The sequence below is a fragment of the Macaca thibetana genome, chromosome 19, assembly GCF_024542745.1.
Source record: "Macaca thibetana thibetana isolate TM-01 chromosome 19, ASM2454274v1, whole genome shotgun sequence".
In the NCBI taxonomy this organism is placed as follows: Eukaryota; Metazoa; Chordata; class Mammalia; order Primates; family Cercopithecidae; genus Macaca; species Macaca thibetana.
In genome coordinates, this window is record NC_065596.1 from 18,259,297 (window position 1) to 18,282,175 (window position 22,879).

At 52.7% G+C, this 22,879-nt stretch overlaps 3 protein-coding genes across 4 annotated transcripts in view; all 3 read left to right on the plus strand.

Annotated features, from left to right (window-relative positions):
- MICOS13 (mitochondrial contact site and cristae organizing system subunit 13) overlaps window positions 1-22,879 on the plus strand; it is a 201,706-nt gene that overhangs the window by 4,190 nt on the left and 174,637 nt on the right. Inside the window, exon 1 of one of the 2 annotated variants that reach the window (XM_050770920.1) lies at window positions 11,553-11,556. The exons of the other annotated variant lie outside the window; for it this stretch is intronic. The gene's annotated coding sequence lies outside the window, so the exon portion shown is untranslated. Of the gene's footprint in view, window positions 1-11,552; window positions 11,557-22,879 lie in introns of those variants that run through there. 2 annotated transcript variants of the gene reach the window in all.
- LOC126942687 (3-galactosyl-N-acetylglucosaminide 4-alpha-L-fucosyltransferase FUT3) lies at window positions 9,146-22,667 on the plus strand. The gene is made up of 2 exons (XM_050770608.1): window positions 9,146-9,182; window positions 21,178-22,667. The coding sequence occupies exon 2, from the start codon at window positions 21,392-21,394 to the stop codon at window positions 22,508-22,510; it is 1,119 nt and encodes a 372-aa protein (XP_050626565.1). The 5' UTR covers window positions 9,146-9,182; window positions 21,178-21,391; the 3' UTR covers window positions 22,511-22,667.
- On the plus strand, window positions 9,390-10,508 carry LOC126942689 (3-galactosyl-N-acetylglucosaminide 4-alpha-L-fucosyltransferase FUT3-like). Its single transcript, XM_050770611.1, has one exon. It carries the CDS (start codon window positions 9,390-9,392, stop codon window positions 10,506-10,508), a length of 1,119 nt encoding a protein of 372 aa, XP_050626568.1.

Consider the following 22,879-nt stretch of genomic DNA (forward strand, 5'->3'; position numbering starts at 1 on the left):
CTTGGGCAATAGTTACTGTTGGGGTTTCAATGAAGAGTGAATAGAGCTGGAGGAGTCAAGGGGCCAGACAGTAAGTGTGAAAGGTGCGAGGAGGATATTAATGCTTGAAGGTTGTGAGAACTGTAGAGGGTCAGTGGAGTATAGCCTGTTATTTTGAGAGTTTTCAGATGTATTAAAGCATTGGTTGCTGCCACATGCAGACATGAGGGCCAGCCTAAAACACTAAGGCCAGGTTGTTTGGATAGAAAGGCTACAGGGCACAGTCTTGGCTCTTGTGTAAGAATTCTGACCACACAGCCCTGCACTTCAGCTGTGTGTAATGAAAAAGGGTTGGATGAGTCAGGGAGAGCTAGTGTGGGAGCAGTCTCTAGAGCTGTTTTCAAAGAACGGAAAGAGGAGTGGGGAAAGGATTTAGGATCTAGGATCTATGGGATCAGCTAGGTTTCCCTGTGTGAGTTTATATAATGGTTTTGTTAGGATGGCAAAACCAGGTATCCAAAGGCAAAAGTACCCAACCATGCCCAGGAAGGAAAGAGTTGTTGCTTTGTAGAAGGGGTTGGGGTTTGAGAGATCAGCTGGACACGATCAGCAGGGAGAGCATGTGTGTTTTCATGAAGAATTATGCCAAGGTAGGTAACAGATGAGGAAGAAATTTGGGCTTTGGAGGGGGATACACGATATCCCTTTGAGAATAGATGTTGGAGGAGCAGGAGGGTGTCCTGTTGGGAAGATTTGTAGGAGGGGCTATAAAGTAGAAGTTCATCAAAATATTGAATAAGGTGAGAAGCAGAGGGGTGGAAAGAAAGTAAATCATGAGAAAGAGCTTGGTTGAAGCAATGAGCGCTGTCCCTGAAGCCTTGCGGCAGCACAGCCCAGGTAAGCTGCTGGGACTGATGGGTGTCAGGGTCAGTCCAGGTAAAAGCAAAGAGAGGCTGGGATAAGGGGTGCAGGGGAATGGTGAAAAAAGCATCTTTAAGACCAAGAATGGAATAGTGAGTTGTGGAGGAAGGTATTGAGGACAAAAGAGTGTATGGGTTGGTCTCCACAGGGTGGATAGGCAGAACAATATGGTCGATTAGGCGCAGATCCTGAACTAACCTGTAAGACTTGACCGGTTTTTGGACAGGTAAAATGGGGGAATTGTAAGGAGTTTATAGGCTTTAGAAGTCCATGCTATAGCAGGCGAGTGATAACAGGCTTTAGTTCCCTTAAAGCCTGTTGTGGGATGGGATACTGGTGTTGAGCTTGGTAAGGGTGATTAGGTTTTAATGGGATAGTAATGGGCGTGTGATTGGTTGCTAGGGAGGGAGCAGAAGTGTCCCATACTTATGGGTTAAGGTTGGGGGATACAAGAGGAAGACATGAAGGGGGCTTTGGGTTGGGAAGAAGGGCAGCAGTGAGATGTGGTTGTAGTTCAGGAATGGTCAGGGAAGCAGATAATTTGGTTAAAATGTCTTGGCCTAATAACAGAACTGGGCAGGTGGGGATAACTAAAAAAGGGTGCATAAAAGAATGTTGTCCAAGTTGGCACCAGAGTGGGGGAGTTTTAAGGGGTTTTGAAGCTTGGTCGTCAATACCCACAACGTTATGGAGGCAAGGGAAACAGGCTCTTGAAAGAAAGGTAATGTGAAGTGGGTAGCCCCTGTATCAATTAAACGGGGATGGACTTACCCTCCATTGTGAGAGTTACCTGGAGCTCGGCATCTGTGATGGTCCAAGGGGCTTCCGAGGCCATCAGGCAGCATCAGTCTTCAGCTGCTAAAGCCAAGAAGATGTGAAAAGGAGTCAGTCAGAGAGCCTTGGACCAGAGTTCCAAGGGGTCTGGGAGTGGCTGCTGGGTGAGTTAGACAGTCCAATTTCCAGTGGGTTCCAGCACAAATGGGACACGGCTTAGGAGGAATCCCAGGCTGTGGGCATTCCTTGGCCCAGTGGACAGATTTCCGGCACTTGAAGCAAGATCCTGGGGGAGGAGATCCTAGAGGAATGCCTGGCAGATGCAGTTTAGGTGTTTTGAAGTTCTTGTGTGCTGGAGATGTGGCTGGGGTTTCTCTCTCAGTGGAGGCAAGTAATTGCAACTCAGAAATACATTACCATGTGGCTGTCTCTTTATTATTATTGTATACCTTGAAGGCGAGGTTAATTAAGTCCTGTTGTGGGATTCTGAGGGCCGGAATCTAGTTTTTGGAGCTTTTTCCAATGTCAGGAGCGGATTGGGTGATAAAATGCATATTGAGAGTAAGACACGGCCGGGCGCGGTGGCTCAAGCCTGTAATCCCAGCACTTTGGGAGGCCGAGGCGGGTGGATCACGAGGTCAGGAGATCAAGACCATCCTGGCTAACATGGTGACAACTCCGTCTCTACTAAAAATACAAAAAACTAGCCGGGCGTGGTGGCGGGCACCTGTAGTCCCAGCTACTCGGAGGCTGAGGCAGGAGAATGGCGTGAACCTGGGAGGCGGAGCTTGCAGTGAGCCGAGATCGCGCCACTGCACTCCAGCCTGGGCGACACAGTGAGACTCTGTCTCAAAAAAAAAAAAAAAAAAAGTAAGACAGCCTTCTGGCCCCTCTGGGTCTAAGGTGGTAACGCATCTAAGGGTTGTTGCCAAATGGGCCATGAACTGGGCTGGATTTTTATATTTGATGGAAAAGAGCCTAAATGCTAACTGATTTGGGAGAGGTTGGCTAAAGAAAAAGGAGCATTTACGTTGACTCTGCCTTCAGCTCCAGCCACCTCTCTAAGAGGAAATTGTTGGGCAGGTCAGGGAGGGCTAGTCATGGAACGAAACTGTAAGCCAGACCAGGTGTGAGAAGGGGAGGTGATAGGAGGATTATAGGGTCGGGCAGCGGAGGCTGAGGAAGAATTGGGACCTGGCTTGGCCTGGCAAGGAGCAGCCTGGGGAGGAGGGGAGAGGTCAGTTATGGGTTCATAGAAAAGGAGGATTCAAAGGACTTAGAGCTTGGGGTGGAGACTGAAGGAACAGACAGGAGAGAAAGAAGAAAGATTTGGGACGAGTCGCATTGGGAGCAGAGACTAGGGAGGGACCAATGTGTAAAAGAGTGCCTGGATGTGGCCGGGCACGGTGGCTCATGCCTGTAATCCCAGCACTTTGGGAGGCCAAGGCGGGTGGATCACAACGTCAGAAGATCGAGACCACCCTGGCTAACATGGTGAAACCCCGTCTCTATTAAAAATACAAAAAAGTAGCCGGACGTGGCAGTGTGTGCCTGTAGTCCCAGCTACTTGGGAGGCTGAGGCAGGAGAATGGTGTGGACCCAGGAGGCTGAGCTTGCAGTGAGCCGAGATTGCGCCACTGCACTCCACCCTGGGCGACAGAGCGAGACTCTGTCTCAAAAAAAAAAAAAAAAAAAAAAAAGAATGCCTGGATGTCAGGCACTTCAGACCATTTGCCCATGTTTCGACAAAAATCATCCAGGTCTTGAAAGATGGAGAAATCCAAAGTGCCATTTTCTGGCCATTGGGAACCATTGTTGAGTTTGTGTTGGAGCCTAGCAGTATCATAGAATATGGCAGTCAGGTTTTTAGGTCCGGTGTGAGTTGAAGAGGTTTTAAGTTCCTGAGAACACAGGCTAAGGGAGAAGGGGGAATGGAGGGCAGAAGGTTGCCCATAGAAAGGCAGAGACACGGAGAAGTGGGGCTGTGGGGGGTGAGCAGCCCTGGGCTGTAATGTGGGTGAGCAGTCAAAGCAGGCATCTCCACAACTGACTTGCCACCAAGGGAATGTGGGTGAATGACCAAGGCAGGCGTCCCCACGGTGATCAGACACCAATGAATGTGGGTGAATGACCAGGGCAGGGGTCCCTGCAGTGGTTAAACACCAAGGGAAGACCATCTTCCCGAGTCCATGACCGGCGCTGGAGTTTTTGGTCCACAGATAAAATGTGTCTCCTTTGTCTCTACTACAGAGGAAAAATAACTGGAATTGGAAGGACAGGGAGATTAAAGGGTAGCGAGAGGCTGGAGAAAAGAATGAAAGACTGCTTACCTGATCTGAAATTGGTAGATGTTCCTTGGGCTGGTTGGTCTGAGGACCTGAAGTTGCAGGTGGATCTCCTCACGGAGTGAGGGCGAGGACAGGGGACCGGTCTCCCGAAGGAGTCCTCCTGTCCTGGGTCTTCGGCACCAAATTTCACATGTGTCCGTGTGAAGAGAGTCCACCAAACAGGCTTTGTGTGAGCAATAAAGCCTTTTAATCACCTGGGTACTGGCGGGCTGAGTCCGAAAAGAGAGTCAGCAAAGGGTGGGGGGATTATCACTGGTTCTTATAGGTTTGGGATACGTGGTGGAGTTAGGAGCAATTTTTTGCAGGCAGAGGGTAGATCTTACAAAGTACATTCTCAAAGGCCAGGAGAATATTGCAAAGTACCTTCTTACAGGCAGGGAGAGAATATTACAAAGCACCTTTTTTTTTTTTTTTTTTTTTTGAGATGGAGTCTCACTGTGTTGCCCAGGCTGGAGTGCAGTGGTGCAATCTTGGTTCACTGCAAGCTCTGCCTCCTGGGTTCACACCATCCTCCTGCCTCAGCCTCCTGAGTAGCTGGGACTATAGGCACCTGCCACCAAGCCCAGCTAATTTTTTTGTATTTTTAGTAGAGATGGGGTTTCACCGTGTTAGCCAGGATGGTCTTGATCTCCTGACCTCGTGATCCACCTGCCTTGGCTTCCCAAAGTGTTGGGATTACAGGCGTGAGCCACCGCGCCTGGCCACAAAGTACCTTCTTAAGTTGGGGGGATAATATTACAAAGTACCTTCTTATTGGCAGGCGGGAGGATATTACAAAGTACCTTCTCAAGGGTGGGGAGGGTGTACTGTACAAAGTACTTTCACCCTTTGTGAATATCACAAACGTGGGGAATATCACAATGTACATTATTGCAAGGGGGGTGGTGTATTGTCACAAAGTCAATTGATCAGTAAGGGCGGGGCAGGAACAAATCACTATGGTGGAATGTCACCAGTTAAAGCAGGAACTGGCTATTCTCACTTCTTTTCTGGATATTCAGTTGCTTCAGGCCATCTGGATGTACACATGCAAGTCGCAGGGGATTTGATGGCTTAGCTTGGGCTCAGAGGCCTGACCAATGGTTCCCTGGCAAAAGCCATGTATTGTCTGACTCACCCACTTGCTCCCTGCAGTCTCCCTGGGTCTGGTGTATAATAGGTGCACGAGCAATGTTTGTTGATTGACTGACTGAATGGGCGGAATGGTTAAAATTCTGCTCAAGGCCGGGCACAGTGGCTCACACCTGTAATCCCAGCACTTTGGGAGGCCGAGGTGGGCAGGTCATGAGGTCAGGAGATTGAGACCATCTTGGCTAACACGGTGAAACCCCATCTCTACTAAAAATACAAAAAATTAGCCCTGTAGTCCCAGCTACTAGGGAGGCTGAGGCAGGAGGATGGTGTGAACCCAGGAGGCGGAGCTTGCAGTGAGCCGAGATCGCACCACTGCACTCCAGCCTGGGTGACAGAGCGAGACTCCGTCTCAAAAAAAAAAAAAAAAAAACTCCTGCTCACTTCCCTCCCTTTACCATCTCCCAAGAAACCCATGGGGCCCCCCATGGAACCCACTTTGAGAATCAATGCTTTAGATCAGCGTTTTCACTTTATGGATGGATCAGCTATGCACCCAAAGCCAGGTAGACTTCAGGCTACAGGTGGAGCCCGGGTCATGTCCTGGGCCTCCAAATTCCCGCACCACATCCAGTCTTACGGGCGAGATTAGGACACCCCGGAAATTGGCTTCCAGACAATATCCCAGCTGCAGGGGAGAACACCACCCTACGTAACCTGGTGACAGGTGTGTGCTGCAGTACACATTTGCTTGTTCCTCCTCTCTGTTCCCACTTCCTGCCCGCCCTAGGAGACCTGCCATGGCCTCCTGGTGAGCTGCGCTCATCCACTGCTCGCTGCCTTTCCAGGTAAGTTATCCCGTTCTACCTTTTCCCCTACCCAGAATGCCTGGGAGACCTCCCAGGAAAGGCCTCCTGGCTCCGCTGCTCCTCCCCTCAGCCCCCAGCCTGTCTGCCCTGACTCAAGACGTGGCTGGGCTGGCACAAAATCCCAGTGGAGAGTCACCAAACTGTCCATGACGTGGAATGTGGCCAGCACCCCCTAGTTGCAGGCAGGGGTCTTTGTGGGTGTGGCATGCACCCCCGTGGGAGAGGGCATGGAAGGTTCTGGGTGATTTGCCAAACTGGGAGGAAAGAGAGACGTTTATCCGTCTCCTTGGCAGAGCTCTGGAACAGAGTCCCCTCTGCACCCCAACCCCGTCAACAGCCTATTCCCACTTACCTTTTCTGGCCTTGGATTCTCCCGGGCCCTGCCTGCCTGGGGTGGACTTAAGATGCAATTGTTTTTTTATTTTTCTGAGACAGAATCTTGCTGTTGTCCAGGCTGGAGTGCAGTGACGCGATCATGGCTCACTGCAGCCTCAAACTCCTGGGCTCGAGCGATCCTCCTGCCTCAGGCTCTGGAGTAGCTGGGACTACAGGCGTGTGCCACCTCACCCTGCTAATTTTTTTTTTTTTTTTGTAGAGATGGGGTCTCACTATGTTGCCTCAGGCTAGACTTGTTTTGTGTTCTGTTTTTTTGTCGTTGTTGTGGTTTTTTGTTTTTGAGACAGAGTCTTGCTCTGTCACCCAGGCTGGTGTACGGTGGCACGATCTCGGCTCACTGCAACCTCTGCCTCCCTCGTTCAAGCGATTCTCGTGCCTCAGCCTCCTGAGTAGCTGGGATTAAGGCGCCTGCTGCCACACCTGGCTAATTTTTATATTTTTAGTAGAGACAGGATTTCACAATGTTGCCCAGGGTGGTCTCAAACTCCTGACCTCAGGTGATCTGCCTGCCTCAGCCTCCCCAAGTACTGGCATTACAGTCGTGAGCCACTTTGCCCAGCCAGTCAGGCTGATCTTGAACTCCTAGGCTCAAGTGATCCGCCCGCCTCGACTTCCTGAAGTGCTGGGATTACAGGCACAAACCACCATGCCCAGCCGTTTTTGTGTTTTTTGCTTCCTGATCGTTGTGATGTCCCAGCAGAGTAGCATTTTTTAATCTTTTTCTAGGAAAAAGTATCTTGGGTTCAACTTGGGTGGGATCTGAGTCCTAATTGCCCCCCACCAATCACCAGTTTCTCCCAATCTACCCTCCTGAAAGTCACTGACAAAGACTTGTCTTCTAGGAGAGGCTGCCATAAATCCAGGACCAACATAATTCCATCTTTTTTTTTTCTGAGACGGAGTCTCGCTCTGTCGCCCAGGCTGGAGTGCAGTGGCCAGATCTCAGCTCACTGCAAGCTCCGCCTCCCGGGTTCACGCCATTCTCCTGCCTCAGCCTCCCGAGTAGCTGGGACTACAGGTGCCCGCCACTGCACCCGGCTAGTTTTTTAGTAGAGATTTTTAGTGTTAGCCAGGATGGTCTCGATCTCCTGACCTGGTGATCCACCCGTCTCGGCCTCCCAAAGTGCTGTGATTACAGGCTTGAGCCACTGCACCTGGCCATAATTCCATCTTAATATCAATTACTTTAAAAAAAATGTACCTTGTATCTGAGACTCTAGAGTCCAATAGGGCAAAGCAGTAACTGGTCAAAGTTTAACCTCCCTCCCACTCTGGGCTCAGACTGTCCCCTGAAGGCCTGTGTTTTGAGTCTCTTTTCAGAACGTTGGCGTGAACTTGGGACTTGGCGTACGGATCCCCTTTCATCACACCCAGGTGACCTGCAGGGAATTCCGCCTCACAGTGCAAGGTTTAGACCAATTCGGTCCAACAGAGAAAGCAGGCAACCGCTATGTTATTTGAAAACAGCTTCATCGGGATATCATTTGCAAACCATACAGCGAACCCATTTCAGGTGTATAAATCAAGTTTATCATGCATTACATTATTTTTATTTTGAGACGAAGTCTCGCTGTGTCCCCCAGGCTGCAGTGTAGTGGCGAAATCTTGGCTCATGGCAAGCTCCACCTCCCGGGTTCAGGCCATTCTCCTGCCTCAGCCTCCCGAGTAGCTGGGACTACAGGTGCCCGCCACCACACCCAGCTAATTTTTTGCATTTTTAGTAGTGACGGGGTTTCATCATGTGGGCCAGGATGGTCTCAATTTCCTGACCTCGTCATCCACCTGCCTCAGCCTCCCAAAGTGCTGGGATTACAGGCTTGAGCCACCGAGCCTAGCCTTATTTTTTTAAGACAAGGTCTTACTCTTTATCACCCAGGCTGGAGTTACACATCTGTGGCATGATCACAGATCGCTGCAACCTCAAACTTCCAGACTCAAGCAATCCTTCCAAGTAGCTGGGACTACAGGCACATGCCACCTTGCCTGGCAAATTTTTGTATTTTTAGTAGAGTTGGGATTTTGCCATGTTGCCCAGGCTGGTCTTTTTATTATTTTTGAGATGGAATCTTGCTCTGTCACCCAGGTTGCGGTGCAGTGGCACGATCTCAGCTTACTACAACCTCCACCTCCCAGGTTCAAGTAATTCTCATGCCTCAACCTCCTGAGTAGCTGGAATTACAGGCGTGAAGCACTACACTCAGCTAATTTTAGTATTTTCAGTAGGAACAGGGTTTCACCATGTTGGCCAGTCTGGTCTTGGACTCCTGACCTCAAGTGATCCACCCGCCTCAGCCTCCCAACGTGCTGGGATTACAGGTGTGAGCCACGAAACCCAGCTTTTAAAAATTTATTTTTGACACAATCTCCCTGTCGCCCAGGCTGGAATGCAGTGGTGTCATCTTGGCTCACTGCAACCTCTGCCTCCCAGGGTTAAGTGATTCTCTTGCCTCAGCCTCCTGAGTAGCTGGGATTACAGGTGTGTGCCACCACACCTGGCTAATTTTTGTATTTTTAGTAGAAATGGGGTTTCACCAGATTGGCCAGGCTGGTCTCAAATTCCTGACCTCAGGTGATCTGCCCACCTCAGCCTCCCAAAGTGCTGGGACTACAGGCGTGAGCCACTGTAGTTGGCCAGTCAGCTCATATATTACCTGCAAAACCCAATCCCATTGTACCTTTCTCTGGCTGAGTCATGGATTCAAGCCTTGCCTCAGGGACACGGGAAGCAATGATGACCGGCTATGCCTTCTCCCCTACCTCCAGAGCATTTGATTTTAGTAGACTAAGGAAGACTTAGGATTCCAGGAAAGGTCTTGTCTAATAGGTAGAAGGAAGTGGACTCTGGGCCAAGCTCCCTTTGTTCGAACACCAGCTGTGCTGATTTTTGCTGTGAGTCACTTGGTCTCAGATTTCTCATCTGTCAAACAGGAATAATAGCAGCTCCTCTCAGGACTCATGACCGGGAGCTTTGGTAAGCAGGTGATTGTCATCAATGACCCTCACACTCCTCTCTTCCCAGCTACTCTGACCCATGGATGCCCTGGGCCCGGCCAAGCCACAATGGCCGTGGCGCCGCTGTCTGGCCGCGCTGCTGTTTCAGTTGCTGGTGGCTGTGTGTTTCTTCTCCTACCTGCGTGTGTCCCGAGACGATGCCACTGGGTTCCCTAGGCCAGGGCTCATGGCCGTGGAACCTGTCACTGGGGCTCCCAATGGGTCCTCCCGACAGGACACCACTCCCACCCGCCCCACCCTCCTGATCCTGCTGTGGACGTGGCCTTTCCACATCCCCGTGGCTCTGTCCCACTGTTCAGAGATGGTGCCTGGCATGGCCGACTGCCGTATTACTGCCGACCGCAAGGTGTACCCACAGGCAGACGCTGTCATCGTGCACCACCGGGATATCATGTACAACCCCAGTGCCCAGCTCCCACGCTCCCCGAGGCGGCACGGGCAGCGCTGGATCTGGTTCAGCATGGAGTCTCCAAGCCACTGCTGGCACCTGCAAGCCCTGGACGGATACTTCAATCTCACCATGTCCTACCGCAGCGACTCCGACATCTTCACGCCCTACGGCTGGCTGGAGCCGTGGTCCGGCCAGCCTGCCCACCCACCGCTCAACCTCTCGGCCAAGACCGAATTGGTGGCCTGGGCGGTGTCCAACTGGAAGCCGGACTCGGCCAGGGTGCGCTACTACCAGAGCCTGCAGGCCCATCTCAAGGTGGATGTGTACGGGAAATCCCACAAGCCCCTGCCCAGGGGCACCATGATGGAGACGCTGTCCCGGTACAAGTTCTACCTGGCCTTCGAGAACTCCTTGCACCCGGACTACATCACCGAGAAGCTATGGAGGAACGCCCTGGAGGCCTGGGCCGTGCCCGTGGTGCTGGGGCCCAGCAGAAAAAACTATGAGAGGTTCCTGCCGCCCGATGCCTTCATCCACGTGGACGACTTCCAGAGCCCCAAGGACCTGGCCCGATACCTGCAGGAGCTGGACAAGGACCACGCCCGCTACCTGAGCTACTTCCGCTGGCGGGAGACGCTGCGGCCTCGCTTCTCTAGCTGGGCACTGGATTTCTGCAAGGCCTGCTGGAAACTGCAGGAGGAATCCAGGTACCAGACGGTGCGCAGCATAGCGGCTTGGTTCACCTGAGAGGCCGGCGAGGGGCCTGGGCTGCCGGGACCTCACTTTCCCAGGGCCTCACCTACCTAGGGTCTCACTAGTCTGAGGATTTACCTACCTGGGGTCTCACCTGCCTGGGGCCTCGCCTGCTGGAGTCTTTGGTGGCCAGGCATGTGACTTACCTGGGACTTCACATGCCAGGCTTTACCACTGCCAGGAGCCTCCCCTGCTGAGGACCTTGCTGGCTGGGGACGGTGCCTACTGGGAACCTCACTTGCTGGAGGCTGCACCTACTGAGAGTCTCGGCTGTTGGGGACTTTACCTGCTGGGACCTGGTCCCAGAGACCTCGCCACACTGAATGTCACCTGTTAGGAGCCTCACCTGCTGGGGACCTCACCCTGGAGGGCACCCTGGGAACTGGTACCCTGGAGGCCCTGCCCCCGGGCGATGGTGCAGTCTGGTTAGCTTGTGGTTTTATTGCCATTGCTAACCACCCATGAGGGGTGCAAACAGACGATGCTGTTACCATTTTCACACAAGAATGCTTCAAGGAAAGTTCCTGTGTCCCCCTCTAGAACAGTGGTTCTCATGCAGGGCGATTCCATCCCCAAGGGCACTTGGCAATGTCCAGAGACATTTTCAGTTGTCACAACCCGAGGAGGAGGATGAGGTCACCTAGTGGGTAGAGGCCAGGGTTACCCCACACCCCCTACGATGCACAAGTCGGGGCCCCTACAACCAACAATGATGGTTCCAAATGTCCAGGGGCAGAAAACTCTGTTCTAGAACTTTCTATGACCCTGGAGGTCAAGCCCTTTGGCGGGGGAGTGTTCAGATCTCTCGGGGGTCCTCTCCTCTGGCTGGCTCCCTGCCGTGGGCTCTGGCACCCACCCAGAAAGAAAGTCTTTTTTCTGAAGATCTCAGGTCAATAACTCCCAAGTCAGGCAAGCCCTGCTCCACCACTTAGGGGCTGCAGATGGGTTCTGACTCTAAATGAGGACGTCTGGAACATTCAAGAACATTCTGGAACATTCTGGGCTTGGGGGAAATTGCTGCTCTCTAGAGAATGCCATGGGGGACCTGGTGGTGCAGGGTGGTGGTGACTCCCAGGTGCTCTCAGCCCCAGTTTCCCCATCTGCACAGTAGACATGCAGAGGTGCTTGTGATGGCTCCCCCAGGCCCAGGTGGGAGGGTGGAGGGGCATAGAGTGGGGAAGGTGTGAGGGGCCTGGAGAGTCTCTGCCAAACCCGCTGGTGACTCCGGGCCTGAGCCAGCCTTGCTGGGCCCATCACTCACCTGCCACCCACACCACACACCTGGGCCCCTCTCCCCACACCCTGGCTGCAAACCAGGGGTCCCAGGAAGGGATGGGGCCCTCGGGAGGCCAGGCCAGGGCTTCCTAACAGGATGGTGTGGGACCAGTTCCCTGGGGATAAGGAGTTGGATTGGGAGCAGGTTCCTCTGTACCCTGACACCCCTGGAGCCCCCGTGGTCACCGCCTCTACCTGAGCTGATGTCAGAATCAACATCTCCCTTTCTCAACTTGTCTTTCTCTCCCTCTGGAATTTCCTGTGAGGCTTAGAGGGACGTGGAAACCCTCCTTGGGTCCCACAAGGACAGAGGCCCAGCCACCTGGCCAATGCTAGGGGACCCTGGCCTGCCCCCTCTGGAACCGCAGCACCACCCCAAACCTCCATTGCCTCCCGGTATGCCCCGCATCTCACATGTGGTTCATGGCACACCCAGCCCAGCCTGTGGGGCCTTCTCCCTCCTGAGTGGCAGCTGCCCTTGGCTCCCACCCCTGGGCCCCAAGGGAAGAGAATTTTCCAGCAGGCTGGTAGCTCTATCACCCACCCAGCCCAGGCTGAGGGAGGAACTGGGGGGTCCAATGAGGGCAGAGACCCCAGTGAGGAGGTCCTCGTGATTCCCCACTCTGGGCTCTGGGCTCAGCTCTTTGGCAGGGAGATCCCACCTGGCACTAGCCTGGTGAGCCCTGCTCTGAGAGTGCCAGGGAATCTCTCAGGTCACACAGCAATTTCCGTATAAGACACACAGTTTCTGGCAATGGGCTGCAGCTCCTCTTCCAGATCTCAGTGGTCGGAGACTGGTCCAGCTGTGGATCTGATAGCCAAGGGGCCTGGGTTGCAATCCCAAACCCCACCTCTAGCCCTCCTGACTCCTGGCTGTGTGAACAAGGTGGACTGGGGTTAGATGTTACAGAAGGAGGGAACCAGTTCAAAGGACACAAGAAGGGATTCACGGTGAGGGCCAATCGGATGTGGGCTGTGAGCTGCCAGGGCAGATCTTGGGGACAGGGCAGGAGCTCCGTGGGCGACAGTGCCAGTGCGGTAATGACCACATTTGAGTGGGGTGGGGTGACCTCACCAGGAATCTGTCTTCTGCCGTGTTGTGTCAAAAGGAGCATGTGGCCGGGCACGGTGGCTCACACCTGTAATCCCAGCACTTTGGAAGGCTGAGGTGGGTGGATCACTTGAGGTCAGGATTTGAAGACCAGCCTGGCCAACATGGAGAAACTCCATCTCTACTAAAAATACAAAAATTAGCCAGACATGATGGCATGTGCCTGTAGTCCCAGCTCGTTGGGAGGCTGAGGCAGGAGGATCACTTGAACCTGAGAGGCAGAGATTGCAGTGAGCCGAGATTGGGCCACTGCACTCCAGCCTGGGAGACAGTGCGAGACTCCGTCTCAAAAAAAAAAAAAAAAAAGGCAGGAAAGAAAGAAAAAGCATGGCATTCATTTCCAGTCCCTGTGGAGGGACAGGGCATGCAGTGAAGGGCAGGTGTGGCCAGATTGACCAGGATTCCTTAATGACCCAATAAAGCATTTATCAACTTCTACTTTCTTGCTATTGGGGTTTAAGCAGCATCTGGCCTCAGGTGTGATTGGAGCTCAGCCCAGAGTGTGGACTTAGCTCCCAGGAGCACCATTGCCTCAGCCAGCCCAGCCTCCCATTGCCTGGTGATCACAACTGTGGAATGGGCAGAGCCCTGTGGCCCTCCACGAGAGACCTACCCTTGGGTTTCTCACTCCAGCTTCCCTCATCTCTTGCTCTTCTAGGTTTTCTGTCCTCACGAGGCTGTTAGCCCAGCAGGGGAAGGAAGGGACACAGTGTGGCCTGAGCTAGGATGCGGGAGACAGAGGCAGTTGGAGTAGCCAGTGGAAGGAATTGATCTGGCTGGAAAGGCAAGAGAGCCCCTATCTTTGGAAGCTCCCGGGAGGAGCTGTCTGCACCGAGCCTTGAAGAATGGGAACTAGGCAGGAGGCAGGGGGCAGAGAGTACAGTTGTCCAACTGGAGACAGCCTGCTACATTTGAAACTCCAAGTGACTCACAGCAGTGAACGCTCTCTCTCAGGACCTCAGTCTTCACATCCATAGGACGGCTGTGTGGGACGGAAGCCTTCCCCATTCAGGCTTGGCTGGGGCCCCACTCTCAAAGGCATGTGAACCAGAGCAACTCCATCTTGAATAGGAGCTGGGTAAAATGAGGCTGAGACCTGCTGGGCTGCATTCCCAGGTGGTTAAGTCATTCTAAGTCACAGGATGACATAGGAGATCAGCACAAGATACAGGTCATAAAGATCTTGCTGATAAAACAGGTTGCAGTAAAGAAGCCGGTCAAAACCCACCAAAACCAAGATGGTGATAAGAGTGACCTCAGGGCATCCTCACTGCTACACTCCCACTCGCACCAGGACAGTTTACAAATGCCATGGCAACATCAGGAAGTTACCCTATATGGTCTAAAAAGGGGAGACATGAATAATCCACCCGTTGTTTAGCATGTCACTAAGAAATAACCAGCCGGGCACCGTGGTTCAGGCCAGGCGTAGTGGCTCATGCCTGTAATTCCAGCACTTTGGGAGGCTGAGATGGGCAGAATGCCTGAGGTCAGGAGTTCGAGACCAGCCTGGCCAACATGATGAAACCCCCATCTCTACTAAAAACACATAAATTAGCTGGGTGTGATGGTGCATACCTGAAATCCCAGCTACTCAGGAGACTGAGGCACAAGAATCGCTTCAACCCAGGAGGTGGAGGTTGCAGTGAACTGAGATCACACCACTGCACTCCAGCCTGGGCGATAAAGCGAGACTCCGTCTCAAAAAAAAAAAAAAAAAAAAAAGAGAAAGAAAAGAAAAAAGAAATAACCATTAAAACAGGCAACCAGCGGTCCTGAGGGCTACTCTGTCTATGGAGTAGCCATTCTTTTATTCCTTTACCTTCCTAATAAACTTGCTTTCACTTTAGAGACTAGCCCTGAATTGTTTCTTGCGTGAGATCCAAGAACTCTCGGGGTCTGATTGGAACCCCTTTCCTGTGACACCAAGACTGATAACCCCACGAGTTGTCTTAATCAGTCACAGAGAATGCCCCCAGCGAGGACATGAGCAGAGAGCAGACTTAGGTCACCCCTTCTGGAAATGGTCTGCCTGGGAGACCCCAGTCCCTGGCCCAGCCCTGTCCCCTCAATCCTCCTCACTGGCATGGGCCTGGCTGGGCACTGAGATGGTGGAACCCCAGGCAGTGTGAAGCAGCCTCCTGGAAATGATTTCTAGAACAGGGAAGACATCGAACATGGAGTTTGGACCATAGATTCGGTCGTCTCTGCACCCAGTTTGGGAGTGACAGAGTTAAAGGCCATCCTCTCTCAAGGACAGCCTTCCAGATCACTTGTCTTCTCCATTCCAGGAAGCTTATATGGCTCCCTGGACCTCTCCTGTGATTTACAAGAGAGGGTGGGGAAAGGGAGTGCTTTTGATTTTGTTTTGTTTTTGAGACACAGAGTCTTGCTCTGTCTCTCAGGCTAGAGTGCACTGGCGCTATCTCAGCTCACTGCAACCCCTGCCTCCCGGGCTCACGTGAGTCTCCTGCCTTAGCCTCCCAAGTAGCTGGGGTTACAGGTGCCCGCCACCGCGCCTGGCTAATTTTTGTGTTTTTTTTAGTAGAGACGGGGTTTCACCACGTTGACCAGGCTGGTCTCAAACTCCTGACCTCATGATCCACCCACCTTGGCCTCCCAAAGTGCTGGGATTACAGGCGTGAGCCATCGTGCCCGGCCAAGGCAGTGCTTTTGAGGCACACAGAGGACCTTGGTGAGGCCAGAGGAAGCCTCGGCCACCATTCTGGGGCAGAGGACCCTCATCACTTGCCAGGACACCTGGAACAGCCTCCTTTTCCTCCCCGCTCTCCTCTGCTCTGTCCCGATGGCCTGTGCCCAGCATGTCCTGATACAGCGTCTCAAACCACACATTAATACGGTAACCTGGCCTGGCACGGTGGCTCACACTTGTAATCCTAGGGCTTTGGGAAATCGAGGTGGGAGGATCTTGAGGCTAGGAGTTCAAAACAGCCTGGGCAACACTGAAAGACCTCTCACCTGAACAAAACAATTAAAAAGGCCAGGCAAGCTGGCTCACGCCTGTAATCCCGGCACTTTGGGAGGCCGAGGCGGGTGGATCACCTGAGGTCAGGAGTTCGAGACCAGTCTAGCCAACATGATGAAACCCCGTCTTTACTAAAAATACAAAAACTAGCCAGGCATGGTGGCGGGCGCCTGTAATCCCAGCTACTCAGGAGGCTGAGGAAGGAGAATCGCTTGAACCCACCCACCACGACACCCGGCTAATTTGTGTATTTTTAGGAGAGACGGGGTTTCGCCATGTTGGCCAGGCTGGTCTTGAACTCCTGACCTCAGGCGATCCACCCACCTCAGCCTCCCAAAGTGTCACGTGCATCTGTGTGAAGAGACCACCAAACAAGTTTCGCGTGAGCAATAAATATTTTTAATCACCTGGGTGCAGGTGGGCTGAGTCTGAAAAAGGAGTCAGCAAAGGGAGATAGAGGTGGGGCCTTTTTTTTTTTTTCTGAGACGGAGTCTCGCTCTGTCGCCCAGGCCAGAGTGCAGTGGCACAATCTTGGCTCACTGCAAGCTCTGCCTCCTGGGTTCACACCATCCTCCTGCCTCAGCCTCCCGAGTAGCTGGGACTATAGGCACCCGCCACCAAGCCCAGCTAATTTTTTTGTATTTTTAGTAGAGATGGGGTTTCACCGTGTTAGCCAGGATGGTCTTGATCTCCTGACCTCATGATCCCCCCCGCCTTGGCTTCCCAAAGTGTTGGGCTTACAGGCGTGAGCCACCACGCCTGGCCACAAAGTACCTTCTTAAGTTGGGGGAAAAATATTACGAAGTACCTTTTTTCTTTTTTTTACAAAATATCTTCTTATTGGCAGGGGGGAGGATATTACAAAGTACCTTCTCAAGGGTGGGGAGAGTGTATTGTACAAAGTACGTTCACCCTTTGTGAATATCACAACGTGGGGAATATCACAAGGTACATTATTGCAAGGGGGGTGGTGTATTGTCACAAAGTCAATTGATCAGTAAGGGCGGGGCAGGAACACATCACTATGGTGGAATGTCACCAGTTAAAGCAGGAACTGGCTATTCTCACTTCTTTTCTGGATATTCAGTTGCTTCAGGCCATCTGGATGTACACATGCAAGTCGCAGGGGATTTGATGGCTTAGCTTGGGCTCAGAGGCCTGACAAATGGTTCCCTTGCAAAAGCCATGTATTATCTGACTCACCCACTTGCTCCCTACAGTCTCTCTGGGTCTGGTATATAATAGGTGCACGAGCAATGTTTGTTGATTGACTGACTGAATGGGCGGAATGGTTAAAATTCTGCTCAAGGCCGGGCACAGTGGCTCACGCCTGTAATCCCAGCACTTTGGGAGGCCGAGGTGGGCAGGTCATGAGGTCAGGAGATTGAGACCATCTTGGCTAACATGGTGAAACCCCATCTCTACTAAAAATACAAAAAATTAGCCCTGTAGTCCCAGCTACTAGGGAGGCTGAGGCAGGAGGATGGTGTGAACCCAGGAGGCGGAGCTTGCAGTGAGCCGAGATCGCACCACTGCACTCCAGCCTGGGTGACAGAGCGAGACTCCGTCTCAAAAAAAAAAAAAAAAAAAAAAAAAAAAAAAAAAAAAAAAATCCTGCTCACTTCCCTCCCTTTACCATCTCCCAAGAAACCCATGGGGCCCCCCATGGAACCCACTTTGAGAATCAATGCTTTAGATCAGCATTTTCACTTTATGGATGGATCAGCTATGTACCCAAAGCCAGGTAGACTTCAGGCTACAGGTGAAGCCCCGGTCATGTCCTGGGCATCCAAATTCCTGCACCACATCCAGTCTTACGGGCAAGATTAGGACACCCTGGAAATTGGCTTCCAGACAATATCCCGGCCGCAGGGGAGAACACCACCCTACGTAACCTGGTGACAGGTGTGTGCTGCAGTACACATTTGCTTGTTCCTCCTCTCTGTTCCCACTTCCTGCCCGCCCTAGGAGACCTGCCATGGCCTCCTGGTGAGCTGCGCTCATCCACTGCTCGCTGCCTTTCCAGGTAAGTTATCCCGTTCTACCTTTTCCCCTACCCAGAATGCCTGGGAGACCTCCCAGGAAAGGCCTCCTGGCTCCGCTGCTCCTCCCCTCAGCCCCCAGCCTGTCTGCCCTGACTCAAGACGTGGCTGGGCTGGCACAAAATCCCAGTGGAGAGTCACCGAATGTCCACGACCTGGAATATGGCCAGCACCCCCTAGTTGGAGGCAGGGGTCTTTGTGGGTGTGGCATGCACCCCCGTGGGAGAGGGCATGGAAGGTTCTGGGTGATTTGCCAAACTGGGAGGAAAGAGAGACGTTTATCCGTCTCCTTGGCAGAGCTCTGGAACAGAGTCCCCTCTGCACCCCAACCCGGTCAACAGCCTATCCCCACTTACCTTTTCTGGCCTTGGATTCTCCCTGACCCTGCCTGCCTGGGGTGGACTTAAGATGCAATTGTTTTGTTTTTTATTTTTCTTTGAGACAGAATCTTGCTGTTGTCCAGGCTGGAGTGCAGTGACGCGATCATGGCTCACTGCAGCCTCAAACTCCTGGGCTCGAGCGATCCTCCTGCCTCAGGCTCTGGAGTAGCTGGGACGACAGGCGTGTGCCACCTCACCCTAATTTTTTTTTTTTTTTTTTTTTTTTTTTTTGTAGAGATGGGATCTCACTATGTTGCCTCAGGCTAGACTTGTTTTGTGTTTTTTGTTGTAGTTTTTTGCTTTTAAGACAGAGTCTTGCTCTGTCACCCAGGCTGGGGTACGGTGGCATGATCTTGGCTCACTGCAACCTCTGCCTCCCTCATTCAAGTGATTGTCATGCCTCAGTCTCCTGAGTAGGTAGGATTAAGGCGCCTGCTGCCACACCTGGCTAATTTTTATATTTTTAGCAGAGACAGGATTTCACAATGTTGCCCAGGGTGGTCTCAAACTCCTGACCTCAGGTGATCTGCCTGCCTCAGCCTCCCCAAGTACTGGCATTACAGTCGTGAGCCACTTTGCCCAACCAGTCAGGCTGATCTTGAACTCCTGGGCTCAAGTGATCCGTCCACCTAGACTTCCTGAAGTGCTGGGATTACAGGCACAAACCACCACGCCCAGCCATTTGTGTTTTTTGCTTCCTGATCGTTGTGATGTCCCAGCAGAGTAGCATTCTTTAATCTTTTTCTAGGAAAAAGTATCTTGGGTTCAACTTGGGTGGGATCTGAGTCCTAATTGCCCCCCACCAATCACCCGTTTCCCCCAATCTACCCTCCTGAAGCTCACTGACAAAGACTTCATTGTCTTCTAGGAGAGGCTGCCATAAATCCAGGACCAACATAATTCCATCTTTTTTTTTTTTTCTGAGACGGAGTCTCGCTCTGTCACCCAGGCTGGAGTGCAGTGGCCGGATCTCAGCTCACTGCAAGCTCCGCCTCCCAGGTTTACGCCATTCTCCTGCCTCAGCCTCCCGAGTAGCTGGGACTACAGGCGCCCGCCACCGTACCCGGCTAGTTTTTTAGTAGAGATTTTTAGTGTTAGCCAGAATGGTCTCGATCTCCTGACCTCGTGATCCACCCATCTCGGCCTCCCAAAGTGCTGGGATTACAGGCTTGAGCCACTGCACCTGGCCATAATTCCATCTTAGTATCAATTACTTTTAAAAAAATGTACCTTGTGTCTGAGACTCTAGAGTCCAATAGGGCAAAGCAGTAACTGGTCAAAGTTTAACCTCCCTCCCACTCTGGGCTCAGACTGTCCCCTGAAGGCCTGTGTTTTGAGTCTCTTTTCAGAACGTTGGCGTGAACTTGGCACTTGGCGTACGGATCCCCTTTCATCACCCAGGTGACCTGCAGGGAATTCCGCCTCACAGTGCAAGGTTTAGACCAATTCGGTCCAACAGAGAAAGCAGGCAACCGCTATGTTATTTGAAAACAGCTTCATCGGGATATCATTTGCAAACCATACAGCGAACCCATTTCAGGTGTATAAGTCAAGTTTATCATGTATTACTTTTTATTTTATTTATTTATTTTGAGACGGAGTCTCACTCTGTCCCCCAGGCTGCAGTGTAATGGCGAAATCTTGGCTCATGGCAAGCTCCACCTCCTGGGTTCACACCATTCTCCTGCCTCAGCCTCCCGAGTAGCTGGGACTACAGGTGCCCGCCACCACACCCAGCTAATTTTTTGCATTTTTAGTAGTGACGGGGTTTCATCATGTGGGCCAGGATGGTCTCAATCTCTTGACCTCGTCATCCACCCGCCTCAGCCTCCCAAAATGCTGGGATTACAGGCGTGAGCCACCGAGCCTGGCCTTATTTTTTTAAGACAAGGTCTTACTCTTTATCACCCAGGCTGGAGTTACACATCTGTGGCGTGATCACAGATCGCTGCAACCTCAAACTTCCAGACTCAAGCAATCCTCCCAAGTAGCTGGGACTACAGGCACGTGCCACCTTGCCCGGCAAATTTTTGTATTTTTAGTAGAGTTGGGATTTTGCCATGTTGCCCAGGCTGGTCTTTTTATTATTATTAATTTTTGAGATGGAATCTTGCTCTGTCACCCAGGCTGAAGTACAGTGGCACGATCTCAGCTTACTGCAACCTCCACCTCCCAGGTTCAAGTAATTCTCATGCCTCAACCTCCCGAGTAGTTGGGATTACAGGCGTGAAGCACTACACTCAGCTAATTTTAGTATTTTCAGTAGGAACAGGGTTTCACCATGTTGGCCAGTCTGGTCTTAGACTCCTGACCTCAAGTGATCCACCCACCTCAGCCTCCCAAAGTGCTGGGATTACAGGTGTGAGCCACGAAACCCAGCTTTTAAAAATTTATTTTTGAGACACAATCTCCCTCTGTCGCCCAGGCTGGAATGCAGTGGTGTCATCTTGGCTCACTGCAACCTCTGCCTCCCAGGGTTAAGTGATTCTCTTGCCTCAGCCTCCTGAGTAGCTGGGATTACAGGTGTGTGCCACCACACCTGGCTAATTTTTGTATTTTTAGTAGAAATGGGGTTTCACCATGTTGGCCAGGCTGGTCTCAAATTCCTGACCTCTGATCCGCCCACCTCGGCCTCCCAAAGTGCTGGGACTACAGGCGTGAGCCACTGTAGTTGGCCAGTCAGCTCATATATTACCTGCAAAACCCAATCCCATTGTACCTTTCTCTGGCTGAGTCATGGATTCAAGCCTTGCCTCAGGGACACGGGAAGCAATGATGACCGGCTATGCCTTCTCCCCTGCCTCCAGAGCATTTGTATTTTAGTAGACTGAGGAAGACTTAGGATTTCAGGAAAGGTCTTATCTAATAGGTAGAAGGAAGTGGACTCTGGGCCAAGCTCCCTTTGTTCAAACACCAGCTGTGCTGATTTTTGCTGTGAGTCACTTGGTCTCAGATTTCTCATCTTTCAAACAGGAATAATAGCAGCTCCTCTCAGGACTCATGGCCGGGAGCTTTGGTAAGCAGGTGACTGTCATCAATGACCCTCACACTCCTCTCTCCTCTCTTCCCAGCTACTCTGACCCATGGATCCCCTGGGCCCGGCCAAGCCACAATGGCCGTGGCGCCACTGTCTGGCCGCGCTGCTGTTTCAGTTGCTGGTGGCTGTGTGTTTCTTCTCCTACCTGCGTGTGTCCCGAGACGATGCCACTGGGTTCCCTAGGCCAGGGCTCATGGCCGTGGAACCTGTCACTGGGGCTCCCAATGGGTCCTCCCGACAGGACACCACTCCCACCCGCCCCACCCTCCTGATCCTGCTGTGGACGTGGCCTTTCCACATCCCCGTGGCTCTGTCCCGCTGTTCAGAGATGGTGCCTGGCACGGCCAACTGCCAAATCACTGCCGACCGCAAGGTGTACCCAAAGGCAGATGCGGTCATTGTGCACCACTGGGATATCATGTCCAATCCTAAGTCACGTCTCCCACCTTCCCCGAGGCCGCAGGGGCAGCGCTGGATCTGGTTCAACTTAGAGCCACCTTCTAACTGCTGGCACCTGCAAGCCCTGGACGGATACTTCAATCTCACCATGTCCTACCGCAGCGACTCCGACATCTTCACGCCCTACGGCTGGCTGGAGCCACGGTCCGGCCAGCCTGCCCACCCACCACTCAACCTCTCGGCCAAGACCGAATTGGTGGCCTGGGCGGTGTCCAACTGGAAGCCGGACTTGGCCAGGGTGCGCTACTACCAGAGCCTGCAGGCCCATCTCAAGGTGGATGTGTACGGGAAATCCCACAAGCCCCTGCCCAAGGGGACCATGATGGAAACACTGTCCCGGTACAAGTTCTACCTGGCCTTCGAGAACTCCTTGAACCCCGACTACATCACCGAGAAGCTGTGGAGGAACGCCCTGGAGGCCTGGGCCGTGCCCGTGGTGCTGGGGCCCAGCAGAAGAAACTATGAGAGGTTCCTGCCGCCCGATGCCTTCATCCATGTGGACGACTTCCAGAGCCCCAAGGACCTGGCCCGATACCTGCAAGAGCTGGACAAGGACCACGCCCGCTACCTGAGCTACTTTCACTGGCGGGAGACGCTGCAGCCTCGCTCCTTCAGCTGGGCACTGGATTTCTGCAAGGCCTGCTGGAAACTGCAGGAGGAATCCAGGTACCAGACGGTGCGCAGCATAGCGGCTTGGTTCACCTGAGAGGCCGGTGTGGGGCCTGGGTTCCCGGGAACCTCATCTGCCTGGGTCTTCACCTGCTGGAGTCCTTCATGGCCAGCCCTCTCACTTCCCTGGGAACTCACATGCTGGACTTCACGGCTGTCAGGAGCCTCCCCTGCAGAAGCCTTGCCTGCTGGGGACCTCACCTGCTGGGGACCTTGGCCGCTGGAGGCTGCACCTACTGAGGATCTCAGCTGTTGAGGACTTTACCTGCTGGAACCTGCTCCCAGATACCCTGCCACACTGAATCTCACCTGCTAGGAGCTTCACCTGCTGGGGACCTCACCCTAGAGGGCACTGGGCCCTGGGGAACTGGCACCCTTGGGGACGCACTCAGAGTGATGGTTCTGG